Here is a 17,481-nt window from a genome sequence, read left to right as displayed (position 1 = left end):
AGGGCCAATATATTGCACAGACAAAGGAACCCCACAGCGAGTCCACAACCGAACGAACTTCGGAAGAATCCGTCACCTTTCGGATCTGACTTTCCGAAATGATCCACCAATGGCTGAAGGACAATATTTCGCGCCGCCACAGATCGTAAGAGTTCGTCTCAACCCAGGTAAGCCTGCGATGCGTGAGTACACAACGGCGCACGACTGACGCGTCTTGGGGTTTCAGCGCTCGCCACCAGGCAAGCGTGTTATAGATAGGCTATACAATTGCGTGTATAACGTGTGGCATTTACGTTCATAAAGGCTACTGACTTCCACAGTGACGAAAGGTTAGTAAAATGCTAATATTAAGCCTTACGCTTCCTTTTACAGTGGCTTTCGAAAGACTAGATATTTTTACCTTTTCTCCTCTTTACAGATATTGTAAAATAATGAATATAGTGTCATGTTGTCTAAAATTTTAAAATTACATTCATTGCTCTCTGCTTGTTGGGTGAGCTAGCTGTGCTGTGGTGTGGTGGTAAGTCACCACAATGTTGCAACTTCAACAAAGTCAAAGGTGTGGATGCAGTGCTGAATGCGCTTGCTCTGTCGGCGATTGAAATTTTAGTCAAGACCTTTTGTGTCCTTGTAGCTAAATTTATCAAAATGTTATAAGATTTGTGCAGATATTGTAACCAGATGTGGGAAAAAGACACTTGAGTGGTGTGATGTTCTTATATGAATTTTGAGGCAAATTTCAAACAGAACAAGTGTTGACGCCTAAGCAATCACCAGAAAATGACCTAAAAATTTTCAGTAATGTGTAGGAGGGGTCCAAGTATCAACACAGTTATCAAGTTACAAATTTCAAAATGAGTCAGTTTCTACAGGACAAAACCCTACTTACGTTGCTGTGAGCTAACATGTAAAGTAACGTTAGATGTGTAGAATAATTCAATTAAGATGCAACTGCTCTACTGCTCTGCTGTCTAGTAATTTTTAATGTCTTCATATTTTAATTATTGATTTCATCTGTTTCAAGGATGTCTTACAAGGGGGAGGGAATATCGACAGTGATTTGAAGTCTGAATTTTGTAACTTGAATTTGAAGTTTGATGTTGGCTGTTGAGTAAATGGTAGAAACAATGGTAGACTACAGATGTATTAGTGGCTATGATGTTTTGGGTTTAAGGGGCTTATAATATAAAGGATGTTATGTACAGTAACTAAGCAAGTAACCCCCTTGACCGAAAGATCGGTCTGTATCTGTCCGTCGGCGAATGTTCCGCGGAGACTGCGTCTGGCTTCACGGATCCCCTCCGTATACAGACCGAAGTCAATGATTGCGGCTCCTGTGTGGAGCAGTCGCGCACAGATCAAACGTTACGATAAACCAAATTTCAGACAGCTTTTTTACATTCAAACAAGTATGACATGACATGACACATTATGCAGAAATATTTGGGATAAATTTCTCACATTGTGCAATCGAAATACTCACATAACCTCGGTTATAATGCAGAAATTTTATCGATATCGCAACATCGCCGTTCGCGAGCAGTAAGTCGCCATTTTGAATCTGTAACAATTGCTAAGCCAATCACATGCGAGGTACGTGTTTTAGTAAAACAAACACGTAGAAACTACCTCGCATGTGATTGGCTAATAGATTCATAGTGTATGTTTCTGCAGTTTGAATGTGACGACGCGACAGGCTGTGTTTTACGTTGAAAATTCTCCTAAAATGTTGGATTATTCATTAATCTGGTGAGTGTAACGTATTCATAAAAAAAATAAATTCACCATACAAGCTTAAATTTGCCGACCTAGGGCCGTGAATTAGACGCAATCGAGAAGGGTGAGGTACCTCACCCAATTTTCCATAGAGACAGTGGTTAAGAACATCCACACAGCAATGGGTACTGCAACCTTCCGTCTGTCTACGGGGGACAGCGTTAATGGCAAAATATAAAAGAGTCCTCCGGACAGACGGATCTTTCTGTCTAGTAACCCCCATGCCATGGATGTCAGTAGTCACATCTCACATACACACAGACACTGATGGACAGTTTCACTCACTGACTGTGGACCCATGGTCTCACCAAACCTGCACACCAACAATCCAGGTCTGGCTTATTTTACCAGCTCCTGTATACGCCATATGATATATTTTAAAGAGGTTTTTATTTTCGCAAATTTTTGCTAGTTGGTTGCCAATCGCGAATTTAAAAACATGCAAATTATTGACTCTGATCGAATGTGACGTGCAGGCATACATTTCTCCGTACAACTGTACTCCGTCGATCACAGATCTAACCATCTGTGAAACTGTCAGGAAGTCCTGATGCGCGATCAATTAGATTGCTACAATTAATACAACGCGACTTAGACAATTTTAGCTTCTGCATGGTTAAAGGCAGACATTGGCACTGTAATGCGACATTCACAGAATTTTGTGAACCATCCTATTTTGACACATAACGAATTCGGGGATGTTCAAATGAAATAGTGACATAAGGACTTAATGTAAGACAGGCACAGAAGCAAATGTTTTCTCCCCCTTCTCCAATTTGCCATTGACATTCTACTTTTGTTTTTAATGTTAAAGTGCTTCAGCTTCCACTGTTTGTTGATGAAGGAGTCATGTCTCATTTGGTTCTACTTTTACTCATTTTGTGTGTGTCTGCGTAATCTGTGAAATGGACCTAGTGTGCAGGGTCAACTCAAGGTTTTCGTGTCTGTTGCCAGATAATTTTAGTCACAGCAGTTACAAGACCTTTACACTTCTAGCTTTACAATTCTAGCTTAGTCTCGATATCAATCTGAAAAGGATTTTCAAATGGGTCTAAAGTTGTGTTGGACATGGTGTAATTGCTCATTGCATGTACAATGTATACTTAAAGACTTCTGTCCATCTACACAAGGCAAAGTCTGACAGTTACAATACAGATCCTGATAGTATCAAGTATATGCAAGATGCTGAGATGAAATGCTTCTTATTTCACACAAACCCAATTGGGTGAAGTTTGAATGCAAATCTGTTTATCTTGAGCTGGATGTTAGATACATGTAGGAATGAAATATAAACCAGGAATTCATTCCTTTACTGTTCAGGGGATTAAGTGTAGTAGTATATAACATAGAATCGCACAAGGTTACAAGTTTCATTGACAGTTTACTGAGTGTATTTGATTGAACTTTCCCTTCCAGAGCTCTCGTTGAAAGGGAACAGAGGAGTCCATGCAGGAGGAATCCAATGAGCACGTCGCTCTGAGTAGGATGAATCCGTCAGATCAGAGGGAACCCCTGCCCCCTCCTCCCCCTCTGTATAGCAACACACCTCAGCGTCTTGGCAACCCGGCCATGCAAACTATTAACCCTGTGGGCTCCCTGAGTGGAACCCAGTCCTACGGTCACATTCCAGTCAACCCCATGCCAGGGCCGCCATACCACAAGATAGCACAGCCGATGAGGCAGCTTGAGCCATCTCACGGCCAGTCACTGACATTCCCTCCCCCAGCCAACCAGCAACCGTACTTGGCCCAGCAACAGCAGCCACCACCACAACAGCCCTACCCGCATCAGTCCTACTCACAGCCACCAGTATACAGGGAGCAGTTTCAGCACTCCATCCCGCCGATGGTGCAGTCCGGGATGCCCCAGGCACAGTACCCCCCAGCCCAACCAGCACCCCACCCGTCAATTCAAGTAGTGCAGGACTCAAATCAGTATGGGATGCCCTATCAGCAGTCCCATCAAAATCAAGTTATATCAATCCCTTCACAGGGGTCGCCTGTAAAGGCCCCTCCAACAAATCTTTCACAGAGCTACACATCCTCCCAGACTGTCAATGCTAACAGGCCTGTCCAGGCCCCTCCAGTGCATCCTCCTGCAGTGCCACCACAAACTGAGCCGCAGTTGCAGTTTTCACCGCAACCTTCTGAGCAGGCCCCTGCACAGTGCACCCCTCCACCCCAGAACACTAGCCCAGTGAAAGGAAACTCTGTTATGCCAACCCCTCCTTCGGATTCCACACCGTCTGAGGCGTCTGATCCAGCATCTCCCGAAATAAAGATCAAAATTAAGAAAACAGTCAGTCAGGGCAAACCCAGCTTGACATCAACGCTGCTTAGCAGTGAGGCACCGTTGAAGCAACCCGCCGCAGTCGAAAAAATGCCAACCAAAAGGCAGCTGGCCATTGCCAAGTCAGAGTCCCTTGCCCAGAATGAAGTCGCTTACAAGCCACCTACATTTGCCCAGAGGAAAGACACTGCAAAGGCAGCCAAAGTTGGAAATCTCCTCAAAGGCCCGCAGCTGAAGCAAAGTGCGCCCTCAGTTGATGAGAAGCCCTGCGAATGGCTGGTCGGTGATCTTGTGTGGTCAAAAGTCAGCGGGCATCCATGGTGGCCTTGTATGGTGGCTTATGACCCAAATTTGGGAATCTATACCAGGATGAAAGGTATTTGAGGGGTTTACCATCAAAAGAGAAGTCATTTATGGTTGTGGAGATAACTGGTCTTGTCATGAAGTAGTCCATAATCATGTTTTTTTTTTTTCCTTGCAGTAAATGGTATATATCATTGAAGTCTTGGAGAATCATATGTGCAGACTTACAAATACTTGGTCTGCAATGATAGGATGATGCAATGACAGTATCATGAAAACTGCTGTAATCGCAGGTGTGCATATGTTTTGCACACACGACAATATGGCATGTAGTTATATTTACTTCCGATGCTATTATTAATTCACCAAAGCCTACAGGACACTTGTAGTTGGACTTTTCACAATCCTGTAACATAGAATCCACGTGGTTTGCATTTATTAAGGTAGATTATTTTTTTTATAATCCTGGTTTTTGCTGTGATTTTTTATGTGCCTTTGATGAGTAGTCATTCCTAGTTGCATTCAGTGTGGAGCTTTGGGGGATATTGTGAGATTTCCACTGTTCTAAATTGTATTGTTAAGTGATTTGGAAAGAAGATGGCAATAAGAACTTCTTGGAACCTTTCCAGGACAATTGCTCTTGGCATAGCACCGAGATGCCAAGCTGCTGATCAAGACATTAACCCTTAGGGAGACTCTGAGTAACAACTTTATGCAATATTCTTTCTTTGCAGGTTCTATTGGCAAGACATACAGAATGTACCATGTGCAATTCTTTGGCGAGGTGCCCGAGAGGGGCTGGGTCAGTGGCAGCAGCATGAAGAAGTTTTCGGGGCGCGATCAGTACGACTCTCTTGTCCAGGAGATGGTCAGCAAGGTGCGCAAGGCGGAGCGGTCTCGCATGATGACCAAGTTGGCCGTGCGTCCGTGCCGGCGCCAGGCGTGGGAGGCGGCCATAGTCGAGTGCGAGAGAGCCCTCCCCATGAGCAGGCACGAGCGGAAATTGAACTTTACCTTCAAGTACGACATGTCCAAGGCAGACTCGGCTGCACAGTCAATTGACGTTGTGTCATTGGGGGACTCGCCGAAGATGAAAGCCAAGCGGGCCTACAAGAAGCAACGGGAGGACGAGCCAAACAACGAATCCGCAGCAGAAGCCAATCGGCCGCTTGCAAAGACTCCGAGGCGGCAGAAAGAGGACAGGGCTGCGGCAGAAACACCAAAGAGAAAGCGCGGGCGCAAGACGGCGCAGTTCCTTGAGTTCTCGAGACATTACAAGGCACAGATTGTGCAGGAGAATCCTGGAATTGGCCAACGGGAAATTTACTTCAAGCTGGAGGAGAAGTGGAGTGCTCTATCAGAGCAGGAAAAGGATCAGTATGCGACTAAGTCACCCAGTACTCCAACAACACAGAAGAGAGGTAATCAGTTACTTCACTAGAGATAGAAGTTTTGCTCTATTTTGTCTGTATGAATTCCAAATGTTTAGAATTTTCAAATGATACATCTCCTAACAAAGACTGCAACAGAACTAAATCTGCAGCCCTCTTTGTGGGTTATAGGAGGAGACAATGTAGCATGTGGCATGGAGATCCACAGAGTGGTATACTTCAATTCCAGTGAGCTTTCTTTGTCTCTTTTTTTTTTTGCATTCTAGTGCTTTGTTATGGTTTTGTGCAAGTTGTTTTTGTCAACTTCATGTTCAGATAAATGTATTTGTTTTTCAACGTAGAAAATCATTTCACCTCAACTTTACAGTTTATGCAGCTCAATATTCTGAGATTTTCTTTTTTCATGCCATGTGCCTTGATACAACAAGATACATATAATAGCTTGATCTGTTTGGGTGCTACATGTTTATTAATGAACTATGTACCTTGCAAACTGTACTCTTCTTTACTGCTGCATACTGATTTGCAACCATCTGCAGAGAGGAAAAGGAAACTGACACCAGGTCAAGACTCGGAGAGCCCCCCAGTTCTGAAGAGGTCCAAGCGGGAGTCCAAGCCCTCCAAGAAACTCCAGGAAGCAGACCTGTCCAGCTTGGGGTATTCCCCTGAACTGACCAAAACCCTCAAGGTATGCATCATCTGTGCCTCATGCAGTACATTCTTGATTTCTGTCCAAACTTTAATATGTTTTTTTCAAGTAGGCAGCTACACAGTTATCAAAGAAGGTTGAATTTTCTATCCAAATGCCTATAGGAAGTATATCTTTATGACTGTCCATTTGTCCATCTATCCTTCCAGTTTAAAAAGATATGTACTAGTTTCGTTGAGAGCCTTATCAAACTACTGTTGAGACATTGTTCGAATGCCATTATTGAAATATGTTTTCATATCATTCATCCATCTGTCCTTCAAGATATTTATAAGTAAGCATTTATTTCGGACTTATTCAAATAAACGTTGATACAGAGGGAAGAAATGTGAAGAAAGTCATTGGGTCAAAGTCAAACATCAACATTTTAACATATTTCCCTGTTCACGCAGTGACTAAAAAATGCTGCTTTTATGAAAGAAATGGGTGTCGTACAACAGAAATATACATAGTACTAGAGATCAACGCTCACATTGTCAATGCAGTCTTCTTGCAGTAAATGAAGTATTAGTACACTTTAATGGAAGTGTGGACATGGACAGGGTATTTATAGGCAATGAAATAGGAGAGTTCTGCAATCATGTTTATGTCATAAACCGCTGAGTATTATATAGCATGGCTTATGTTCAACAGTTAAAAGTCAGCGTTAAAGTGTAATATTGGAGTTGTAAGAAAATAAAAAGGAAGGATCATCATATGTGCTATCAAACAGCTAAAGATGGAAAAGACGTCTGAAGAGCAGGCTAAGCACCAAGAACAAGCCCCGATCCCTAGAGGGAGGTCATCGGGCATCCCTGGCAAGAGGGTGCGGTCAAGGAAGGGTGCCCCTGCAGCCACGCCCTCCCAAGCAGAGACGACACCAGTCGAACATCACTCTAAGAGGAAACGAAGCCGCAAGTCTGAAGGCCAGAGCAAGAGAGAGGAGAGCAGTGCTGCCAATAAACAGCAGGCCATCACATCAGATGTAAGGAAAGAAAAAAAGCAAAAATAAAGAGATTCGACTCTCTCAAACTCTGTGGCATTGAGGCACTGCATTTGTTATGAAAGTCAGTTGTAGATTTTTGTAAGGAATTGATTAATTTGCCATCTCTTGTTACAGGACATTATCTTAGACAAACTTTGTGATAGTTCTGACTGCATTTAGACATGCATGCATGCCAATTTTCCAAGTAACCTCACATGTTAATCTCTGTAAAATGGTATGTGGTGATAATATTGTTCAATAGAATTGTCAGGTTTTGTTTCTGCTGTTGATATATTGCATGTGTGATTGCTTTGGTACTACTAGTATCCAAAGATTCTGAAAGTGCTTAGATGAATTGCTAATGCAGTTTAGCTGAAGTATGGGCATTGGCACCATTTTAGGAAGCAAACCTGATGAGTAATTCATCTTGGGGCATGCTTTATGATCTTTGGTACTATCTGACCGACAGACACAAGTTGATCGCTTCCTTATGCTCCTCACTTCACTAGTATTTTGTTTCATTGCTCATCATAAGCACAGGCTAACTTGCCATGGCCTGCTGTTGTAATGTGTCATCTAACCATTTGCCCCTCTAAATTAAACCCCATTCCCTGACCTCTTGGCATCCATTCCGCAGATGAGCCAGGACTTTGCCGAGATGCAGGAGGACGATGACGAGGGCGGTCTCATCATCGACACCGACCTCATCGCCGGCGCCATCCAGTCTGCCGGCGACACCAACAAGAGCCTGGCCCCAGCTCACAGCGGTAATAACGAAGATCATTCCTCTTTCTTCCTAAACCTCCCGTAGTCGCAGGGTATCTTATGCTGCCTTCAACCGGCCCATCATGCTCTCAGTTTAATCTTGCCATAAAAAGCAGAATCAGAATTCATGTCTACATACCCTGCCCTACATGCTGCCTCATGTAAATGTGAAAGAACCCAGAATCTAAATCTTTTAACATTAAACGCTATCATCGAATGCTAAAAAATTGCTGTCAATTTCTTTTCCAAATCAAATAATCAGACACATCTCCAAATTGAGTGACATGATTAGTATAAAGTTTCATATTATAGGGCCGAGGCTATCTTCAACTTTTTTTGTCCATTGCCACTATTGTCTCAACATACCATTACACATTTGTCCCTGTCTGTCCTCTTCGGTTCTTTCAGACAGATAGGGGGGGGGGGGGGGGGGGGGGGGGGGGGGGGAGGGTCCACTGGGATTTCAAAATTGAAATTTGATATTTAAAGCAGACACATTAATTTCATTCAATTTCAATTAAGTTTCTTGTTAAAGGGCTATACAGAATATGTAGAACACAACATAGAGGATAGTGGCGTTGTGATTGCTGAGATATTGACGTGTGTTAGCCACTAAGGCATTATTATCGTGTGTGTAGCTGTCTGTCTGTATGTCTGTCTGTACTTGTGTGTGTATGTATGTGTGTATGTATGTGTGTGTATATGTGTATGTATATTTATGTATGTGTGTACACTGTATGTGTGTGTGTGAAAGGAATAGAGATTTGGTAGTGTCCATCTTCTGATGTCAGAGAAAGTTTGATGTCTAAGAAAGGTTATGCTGCTAAGTGAGAGAGAGAATTTGTGGTACAAGTGCATTTCCTGACTGTTTGTGGCAAGGTTTCAATTTGAAAGCATCAGTTAGTTGGTAGCTCTGGATGCGTGCTGTTGATTCCTGAATTTTTTCTGCCAGTTTTCAGTCGTGCGTTGGCTTTCGAGAATCAAAGTTTGTTGTGCTTCACTGAGTAGTTGCCATCAAATGGAAGGCTTTTGTAAAGGTGGTGTCATGTTTGCCTATTGTAAAGTTGTTTTTCTTACAACTAGGAATGTGTTCAGGAGATTGTGACAGTAAGCTACATGTAGATAACCTAGGTAACCTTTTTTTTTTTCTTCTTCTTTTTTGTATTGGCGTGGGTGGTATTCCACCATATATTTGATATAAGAGGACTTATTTTTCTTGTGCCATTTTTTGAGATAGGAGAAATCATATGGTGTGTGTGTGTTTGTTTGTCAGTAAGCGTACATGATGTGTAAATCTGTTTGTAAATTGACCTCTGTGTATACCACCTAATCATAAACACAAACACTTTGTGATGATATGTGATGACTGCGGTTCATGTTGAATGCGATTTTCTTATGTCATAGATTGTATGCTTTGCAGAAGGCCTTTTGTTCTACATTATGCAGATATAGCTGCATTGAGTGCCCACTTTCATGTGAAGTCGGTGTGTAGAGCTGTTAGGTTTATAGACATATAAAATATGATCAAGTGCATACAAGTTGTACCTGCATTTATGTAATCAGTGCATATGTGAGTGTGTTTTTTTTATGTGTATGCCTGTGAGCCTGTCATTCTTTGTAGTGTGGCAACACTGGCCACCTGCACCACACTCTGCTTGCTTGGCAGTTTTGAACTTGAAAATGGTTGCGTTGTAAGCGAGGCATTGCTTCGTTGTTCTTTGTTTCTGGTTATCCGAGGCAAGTGAAAGTACCTTACTAGTCCTTCTAAACCAAGAGACCACAAAAAAACAAATGAAACACCCTTTGCTGTCTCTCTAATTTTTTTTTTTTTTTTAATGTAGCTTCGTAAAGATTTAACAAAGACTCTTAATTCCTAGAGAGACAGGATTCTGCTTAAAATAAATTAGTTATCAGCATAGATGGTTATGGGGAAAGGGATGTTCTGTTGGGGAATAAGACTGATGAAAGTGGCCCTATCAAACATTACAGCTTTGATCATATTGGATGTATAGATGCTTTGTAGTAGGTATGTTGTGACTTGTGTTAGTCTTTTATTTGAGAGTTGAGAACAGAGTTTAATGGAGAAGAAATAGAAATCATGCCTTTTGAATGAGGACAATACTAAACTAGCGTTTGACATCCTCACTCATGTCGCGAGTGCACCAGTTCACTCCGAAGATCTGGAATCTGTTATCAATATGAGCTATATTTCATTTCTGAAATCGACAGCAGGTAACGTGTGAGTTGTGTGTTGAGTTTGAAAGAATTTTTTTTCCATTATTTGGGTGCATGTGTGTGTTTGAGCACTTTGTTCTTACAAACTTAGATCTACCTCTATCCTGCTGTCAAGATTTAGTGGCCTTTTTTCAAAAGTAAGTATGCTTTCTATGATGTATGACTCTGTCTATGCAAGGTGCTCTGTGCGTGCATGCGCTTTTCATGCGAAAAAGAAAAGCCAAAAGCAAAGAGAGAGAGGGACAGACAGATAGACAAACATCCTGTTGGCAAGTTGATTCGCAGCTTAAAAGATGGGTATAGGCATTGGCTTGGAAAGTGGGTTGATTTATTATGAGGTGTCTTTCAGATGGTGATACACATGTTGATACATCAAGCAGATATACATTTCTTAGTTTTTTTCTGTCAGAATCTTTGTAAGTGCGACGCTGTAGTTTGGGCTTTCTCTACATGATGGAAAAGATTCACCATTGCAAGATCGCAAAGCGGCTTATCACACAGTAAATGGCTTTTCTCGTAACTGGAAAATATATAGCACTGAGAAATGTGTCGTGTCTGTTTGTACCTTCACCCAGCAAGTATATATGGGCTTCAGAAAGTGGTAGATTAAACGTAAATAGTAATTTTTCTGTAGTTATGACATTTTTTTTCTTCTTGTGCTGTTAGAATGTAAGCATCTTGGTGAAAATTTCAGTGTTAGCTTATGAATAGATGGTTTCATATGATATCTGTAAATAAAAGATATATGTCTAAAAACATGTGGACATATGCCCATTTGGCATATCTAACATTTTTACTTTCCCCTTTCTCATTCTCTCCTTATTTTTGTAGATATGTGTTCATATTCTGGTAGACTGTTCAGTGTCTATGAGGTATGCACATAATGGAGATATGTACAAAGGTAGAGGTACGGCAGTCCGTGAAAATGATTCTTCATTATCGTGAAGTTTTAGTGACAGAGTAGCCTGAAACATTTGTGTTGAAGTAAAGTTGCCTTATTTCATTGCTCATTTTTGGATCAGTTGATTGAGTCAGTCTTATGTTGTATCATGTTGTAAATTAGAATATGCTAGGGATAAAGGAAGTATTATTTCTGTCAGCTAGATATGATAGAAATCATTGCAATATGCTAACTGAAGTATAATGAAGTGACATTAGCAAAATGCATTGATTTGTATTTTTAGCAGAGATTCAAATAATGTGAGTTACAAATTTAAGTAGTTTGTATACATTTCAGAATGCTTGTAAACAGAGTGTACTGTTCTGTTTGGTTTCACGGAATTGTGTGCTTGCCTTCATTAATTCACTTCTGTATGTATTTGTACATAAACCCATTTCATGTTGATTCTCGTCAGATTACAGGCTCTTAAAATTATCGTAGTTTTAAGACATTTGTACTATTGTGCTTAGGTTGTAACATAGGCATGTCCACACTGAAAGTCTAGCCATTACATAGCCTTATTCTACTTATTTATTACCAGGTATTGTGGAGGTGTGATGAAATGCCATTGTAATGAGGTTGTGATAAGTGCACAGTACAGCAAGCGTTGCGTAATGACTGGTACTCTGTACAGTAAGGATAGTCTTTCAGATTCTAAAATGTGAAGGAATTCAGAAATAATATGAGGATTTACAGGAAGTTTATCTCAAGTGTCCAAAGTTGACAATGTCCTTACAGAACTGATGATCTAGCCTGGGCCGTAGTGAAACCCCTCAAAGCAGTCTATTCAGAAATTTTGTGCTTCCAACCTAAAAGTTAGAAGTGCTGGATATTCTCTGTGTATGTCTCTTGAGCCGACATATCATTATTATAGCACCAGATTATTTTAACTTATTTGGCTGTTGGTGCTAAAAGGAAGCATGTCACTATTTTGATCATTGTTGCAGAAGATGTCTTAATATCGTTAAGGGAGAAAATTTCAAAGCGATTGCTAATGAGACAAATTTGACTTATAAATGTATATTCTTGATGAAATTGGATGTAACACACGATGTGTGCACGGAAATCAGGTCTTAAGCTTGGCATACATTCGGGAACGCATTGTGAACTCGAAGGATAAACTTCCATTAAAATTCTTCTTTTAGATTACATAATGTGACTAGTCGCCGTTGCCTTTGTACGGTTGTCTCTCCCTCTCTGTCTTTCTCTCTCGATCTCTCGTTTACGTATTTGGTGTTGCATCACAACAGGGTGATTCTTGACGTAACTATTGTAGTTTTCGCTGGGATCTTGTGTGCCTGCCTGCATTCAGACTTGCTGCTTTGTACTAATTGCCAACTGACTCACTGTTTCCATGCATTATTATTAGTTCATGCATGTACTCTCTCATGGTGCCATGTTGTCTCTCTTGTTTTTATTTATTTGTGTGTGTGTGTGTGTGTGTGTGTGTGTGTGTGTGTGTGTGTGTGTGTGTGTGTGTGTGTGTGTGTATATGAACGTGTGTGTTTTGCATTTTGTTTTTACACTGACCCAAATTAGATAGATGGGGTATAAACTCGCCAAACTGGTCAGGATGTGTGGTAGTATGCCATATATTTTTATGTCAGAGCTTGGTTTCTCGCACATTAGGTCCTACTTTTCAACTTCAAAACTTTGTAGAGGGGTTTTCCCTGTGGAAAAGCAGTAAATCATTTATTCATGTGCAAATTGAATCCATTTGACTTTTATTCGGAAGAGGTTTTATGACATCTGCCGTGTCGCACATTGCTATGAGCTCTCGTACCATCAGCCAAAGCCGAGATTTCAGGTAATGCAATGTTAACTGTAAGTTGTAGTCGTGCCAAGTGGTTGACACACATTGTCTTAGCTATTCAAACTTGAGTGAGTTATGTAGGTTTATGTAGGTAGCTGCGAGTAGCATATCGCAGCCCATATTAGTTTCTCTACCACATACTTTAGTTAATGTTCATCATTTTGTCAAAGTTGCCATGGGGACACTTGTGTGTAGACAGACCATCTGTTAATTCATCTGTCCATCCATCCATCGTCCCATCTGTCAATCCATGCATCTCTTCATGCATTTAATTTCCATCTATCTCAAGCATTGCATCATAGGGCATGGTACAAGTAAAAACCGGCCATAAGTGACCATAAGTGGTATGATCAGCTTAGAAGTAGGAGGGCGTTAACGCTGTACAAAGTGTCCAGAGTTAATGCCCTTCTGCAGCTGAGCTTTTAGTATGCATAATGCGTGGCATCACATAGATTTTAAAAAAAAACGATGTATGGTGTGGTTCTGTCCACCCCCCCCCCCCCATAAGAATAAGATAGTAGCACCAAAGTACCTAAGAGAGATTAATTTCTCTGTGCTGTTGTAATGGTAGAAGTTCAATGAAAGTGAGATTACAGTACAGAAAGTAATCTCTTTGGAGTAGATGATATGTAAGGCACTGTTAAACAGCATTTTCTAAAAGTGTTGAGTTGCTTGATCCTACATGCTACGAGAGTCTCTAATATTGTGTGAATATGAAGCTACGACAAAATAAGGGGTAAAATGAATGCCAAGTTCCTTTAGAAAGAAATTTGTGAGTGATCAGATTTACTATACCGGGTATATTCAATAATTCCCATAGTTAGACAGTAGTGTGTGAATGAAATATTATGTTGAGCATGGTGGTATTCATTCATTGATCTCTTGATTGTAACAGCATAATTATCCAGACTTGTTTATACTGGGGTGTGTTGTCAAGCATTGAACATATCATCATACAACGGTGTCAGCAAAGTTGGAAACATTCTAAAATTGAGCCACCTAAATGTTTCAGTGGTAAGGAGGTGCAGATATCGGTACTCTACTCAATGTGCTATGTCGGAGTTGTGCAGAATTCAGTGAGGATGACAAAGATTTAGTGGATGAGTAGTACACGTGGTCCTGGAATGATATTGATGTGATTGGCACTGTATTGCTCACTTACATTGGGTGTGGGGTCATCTCTCATTTTCTTCATTTTCTATGATACCCCCTTTTCCTAAATACAATATCGATAGACTCTACATTGGTGCTGTGTGAATTGCAGGGTCGTGCTGAGCAGATTTTGGGTGTGTTAGGTGTGGATTGTGAGCTGGTGTGGTGTGAATGGCAGGTTTGTGTGGTGTGGTGGTAGCAGGGTTGTTTGCTATACCCTTATTTTACAATTTGTTTAGTATCAAGCTCTTTGGAAAGTCCTGGTATTAGAGTATCTCCTAATATGATTTTCAAAGGCAGGGTTCTCCCTCATGGCATGATTGACCTTTCTTTGGGATCAACATCTGCTGTTGTTGCATGAGCATGTTAGATATTCATTTTTATTTTGCTGGTATGCTGTGCTTCTTTTCTGCTTCATGCTTTCTTGAGCGTGCCATTGTTTAATTTCTTTACGTTGTATGCATTTCCAGCAGAATGCATTTTAATTTCATTGAGTTGAATTGAATATTAGGGAGGTTGACCCTCAAATCAAGTCAAGTGCAATTGCATAGTAACTTAGATACAAAAACTATTAACAAAACCTAATCTAAAATGCTTGACATTATTAGATCTATATTTGTATGGATGCATCAAATTGGGATGTGATTAAAGGCATCAGATTAGGAAGAAAAGTAGATGATATTCAGTTGTTTGAAAACAAAATCGTATTCTGTTGACCTCCTTCATATAGCTTGAAGGTACAACAAGCAATATGTGTGTGAGCAGAATACACCATTTTGAATTCTGCTCAAATGCAGATTTTTATTTTTTATTATATTTTTGTTGGTAAAATCGCAGAGCCAGGTTCATGAATAGGCCAAGGTTTCATGATTTGTTTGATATTGACCTGCCTCATTAACCATGTTTCATTTTTGTATATTGCCCCCTATGTGGTGTACAGATATACCAGTCTTTGTTTGCAAAATCATAAGGTGATCATAAACCAAACTCTACTGACTGCGATGTAGCAGAATTTTCCGTAATGAGGTGATATGAATGAAAACTGATTGACGTAAGTGTGCCTGATGGTCAACTGCAGCTTTTTCCGAATGCATGACACTATTTTTACTTGCCTCTTTGTGCTGTCTTGGTCTCACTTAGAATAACTTTCTCTTCTATTTTTTGCGGGAGTAAATTTTGTGTAAAACTACATTGGGACTAGAATGGAATATAGCAATGGACGGATAGATTGCAGAGTTGGAAGGATAGCTGTATGGAGTTCAGTGATGTGTGTGCAGGGCTGGTGGAAAGGGAGAAAGATGGAAGTGAGAAATTAATGGAATGATAGAATGGGATAGATGGATGGTGAATGATAGAAGGATGAATGTATCCATTTGCTGTGGGAGGAGATTTAGTGTGTCTTTATTGAACATTAGAACTCATGTGAATTGGATGAATGCTGTAATCACTTGAATAAATCAGATGAAGTACTACTAGGTGGATAGTGAATGATAGAGGATTAATTTTTTGTTGGTTTTGAAGATCTGAGTGTGTACATGGATCTCTTATGGATCAGAGGATGGTTAATTGTTCGAATGAATGAGTTGAGAAGGATGAGTGGTACTGATTGCCATTGAATAAGAGGGAGGGATCTACAATTTGAAGCAAGTTACCCGGTGTATACTGGATAAGTTCGTGATAGCTTGTGATATGAGCACAATTAGCAAAGATGCGGGAACAGTGGAGAACCGAAATATAGATACACATGCGTGGAGGATTTTAATATGTCTTCAGATTTGATGGACATCACAAAGACAGATGGGCCAACATGAATGACGAAGGAGGGAAGACTATTGTGCTCTGACTCTCAATGAGTAAAGTAGAAGATGTGTAAAGTATGTGTGTGTTGGGAGTAGTCTGGTAGAGTTGTATTCTTAGTAAGCTGAATGACGCAATATTGATTGGCGTGATCTGTTATGTGTAAGGTGTTTCAAGACGTTGATAGAGGAAAGTGTGGACATGGATGGATTCATGAATGAAATATGTTGCTGCTCAGATTTGCAGCTTGGTTATTGAGTACAAGGGTAGCTCAAGCACCATGGCTATTCAACAATCAACACACACCTATGTCAAGAAAACAGGGAAAAACAGGGCAAACATGCTTATGGAAATGTAATTTAGCAGTAATGACTGTCTGGGCTCAGTTGTCTGAAGCAAGAATCAGGGTACTAAACTGATGTCAGTAAGAAGAGAATGCTGTTAAAAATTATGAAAGGGGCTAGAAATGCTAGTTTATTTCGAAGTGAAGACATCAGCCAAGAAAGACAGCCACGCTACTTTAGAGCTGTATGTCCACACTCAACAATCACTTAGCACACAAATATCCTTATGGTATGTAGACTTCAAATGCACTATTTCCCCCCTCCCATTCTCTTCACATAAATGTAGAGCTGAGATATCATTCTGAATGAAAGAAATGAAACTGAAATAAAATATTTTTTGTAAATGAAAGTATAAGTTGATTTTTTTAGTGTCATTGTCAGTTAATCATGTAGATAGCATTATTCTATTTTACACTCTTTTTCTATGTTGCTGTAACAAACATTTAATCAACGATTTGCATACTTTGTGCACATTTATACATTATAAACCTATTTCACAACAGCTAAACGTAGACCCCTCAGACAGATTGAAAAAAACTTCACACACTTTTTACCATTGCAAAATAACAAACACACAGATGTATGGTAGAAAATCCCTTTGAAGTGATCGTGTAAGTTCATGAGGACAATAATACTGTCCAGAGAAAGGCTTTCCTAAACACAGAGCCTTGATGTGACAGTACTCCATTCCACTCCGGTGGTAACCCATATTCAAAGTACACAGTCAAGCACTTTTGCTGCAAAAAAACAGATGTGCCACCGAGCGACAGTGATTCACCATGCCCCGATGTTTTTCGCTTGTCGTGTGATTTCAGCAGCTAGCTCAGAGGCCGACGCTGCTTCTCAGAACGGGAGCAGCACCACCAGCAGCGTGAGTGGCAGCAGCTCGGGCAGGGACCGCTCGGCCCCCGGAGGGGGAGCAGCGAAAAAGGAGAATGTGTGCCAGGTAATCGCTTCATTCGTTGCAAACATGAGAGCCATTATGTGATCAAAGGCATGAAAT

The 17,481-nt window shown here is 40.7% G+C and overlaps 1 protein-coding gene across 1 annotated transcript in view; it reads left to right on the top strand.

Annotated features, from left to right (window-relative positions):
* The first annotated feature begins 208 nt into the window (after nt 1-208).
* Nucleotides 209-17,481, top strand: part of LOC139735297 (histone-lysine N-methyltransferase NSD2-like) — a 37,865-nt gene continuing 20,592 nt past the window's right edge. The window contains exons 1-7 of the mRNA XM_071646054.1: nt 209-329; nt 3,193-4,441; nt 5,103-5,789; nt 6,299-6,447; nt 7,181-7,432; nt 8,070-8,199; nt 17,294-17,424. Of these exons, the coding sequence (XP_071502155.1) occupies nt 3,223-4,441; nt 5,103-5,789; nt 6,299-6,447; nt 7,181-7,432; nt 8,070-8,199; nt 17,294-17,424 (2,568 nt within the window). The 5' untranslated portion in view covers nt 209-329; nt 3,193-3,222. The remainder of the gene's footprint in view (nt 330-3,192; nt 4,442-5,102; nt 5,790-6,298; nt 6,448-7,180; nt 7,433-8,069; nt 8,200-17,293; nt 17,425-17,481) is intronic.

Source organism: Diadema antillarum, unplaced genomic scaffold (assembly GCF_040938485.1).
Source record: "Diadema antillarum isolate AM-2024a unplaced genomic scaffold, OU_Dant_1.0 seq00000569_RagTag, whole genome shotgun sequence".
Classification (NCBI taxonomy): domain Eukaryota; kingdom Metazoa; phylum Echinodermata; class Echinoidea; order Diadematoida; family Diadematidae; genus Diadema; species Diadema antillarum.
The sequence above is the reverse complement of the archived record's forward strand: the minus strand, read 5'-3'. Positions and strand labels throughout refer to the sequence as shown.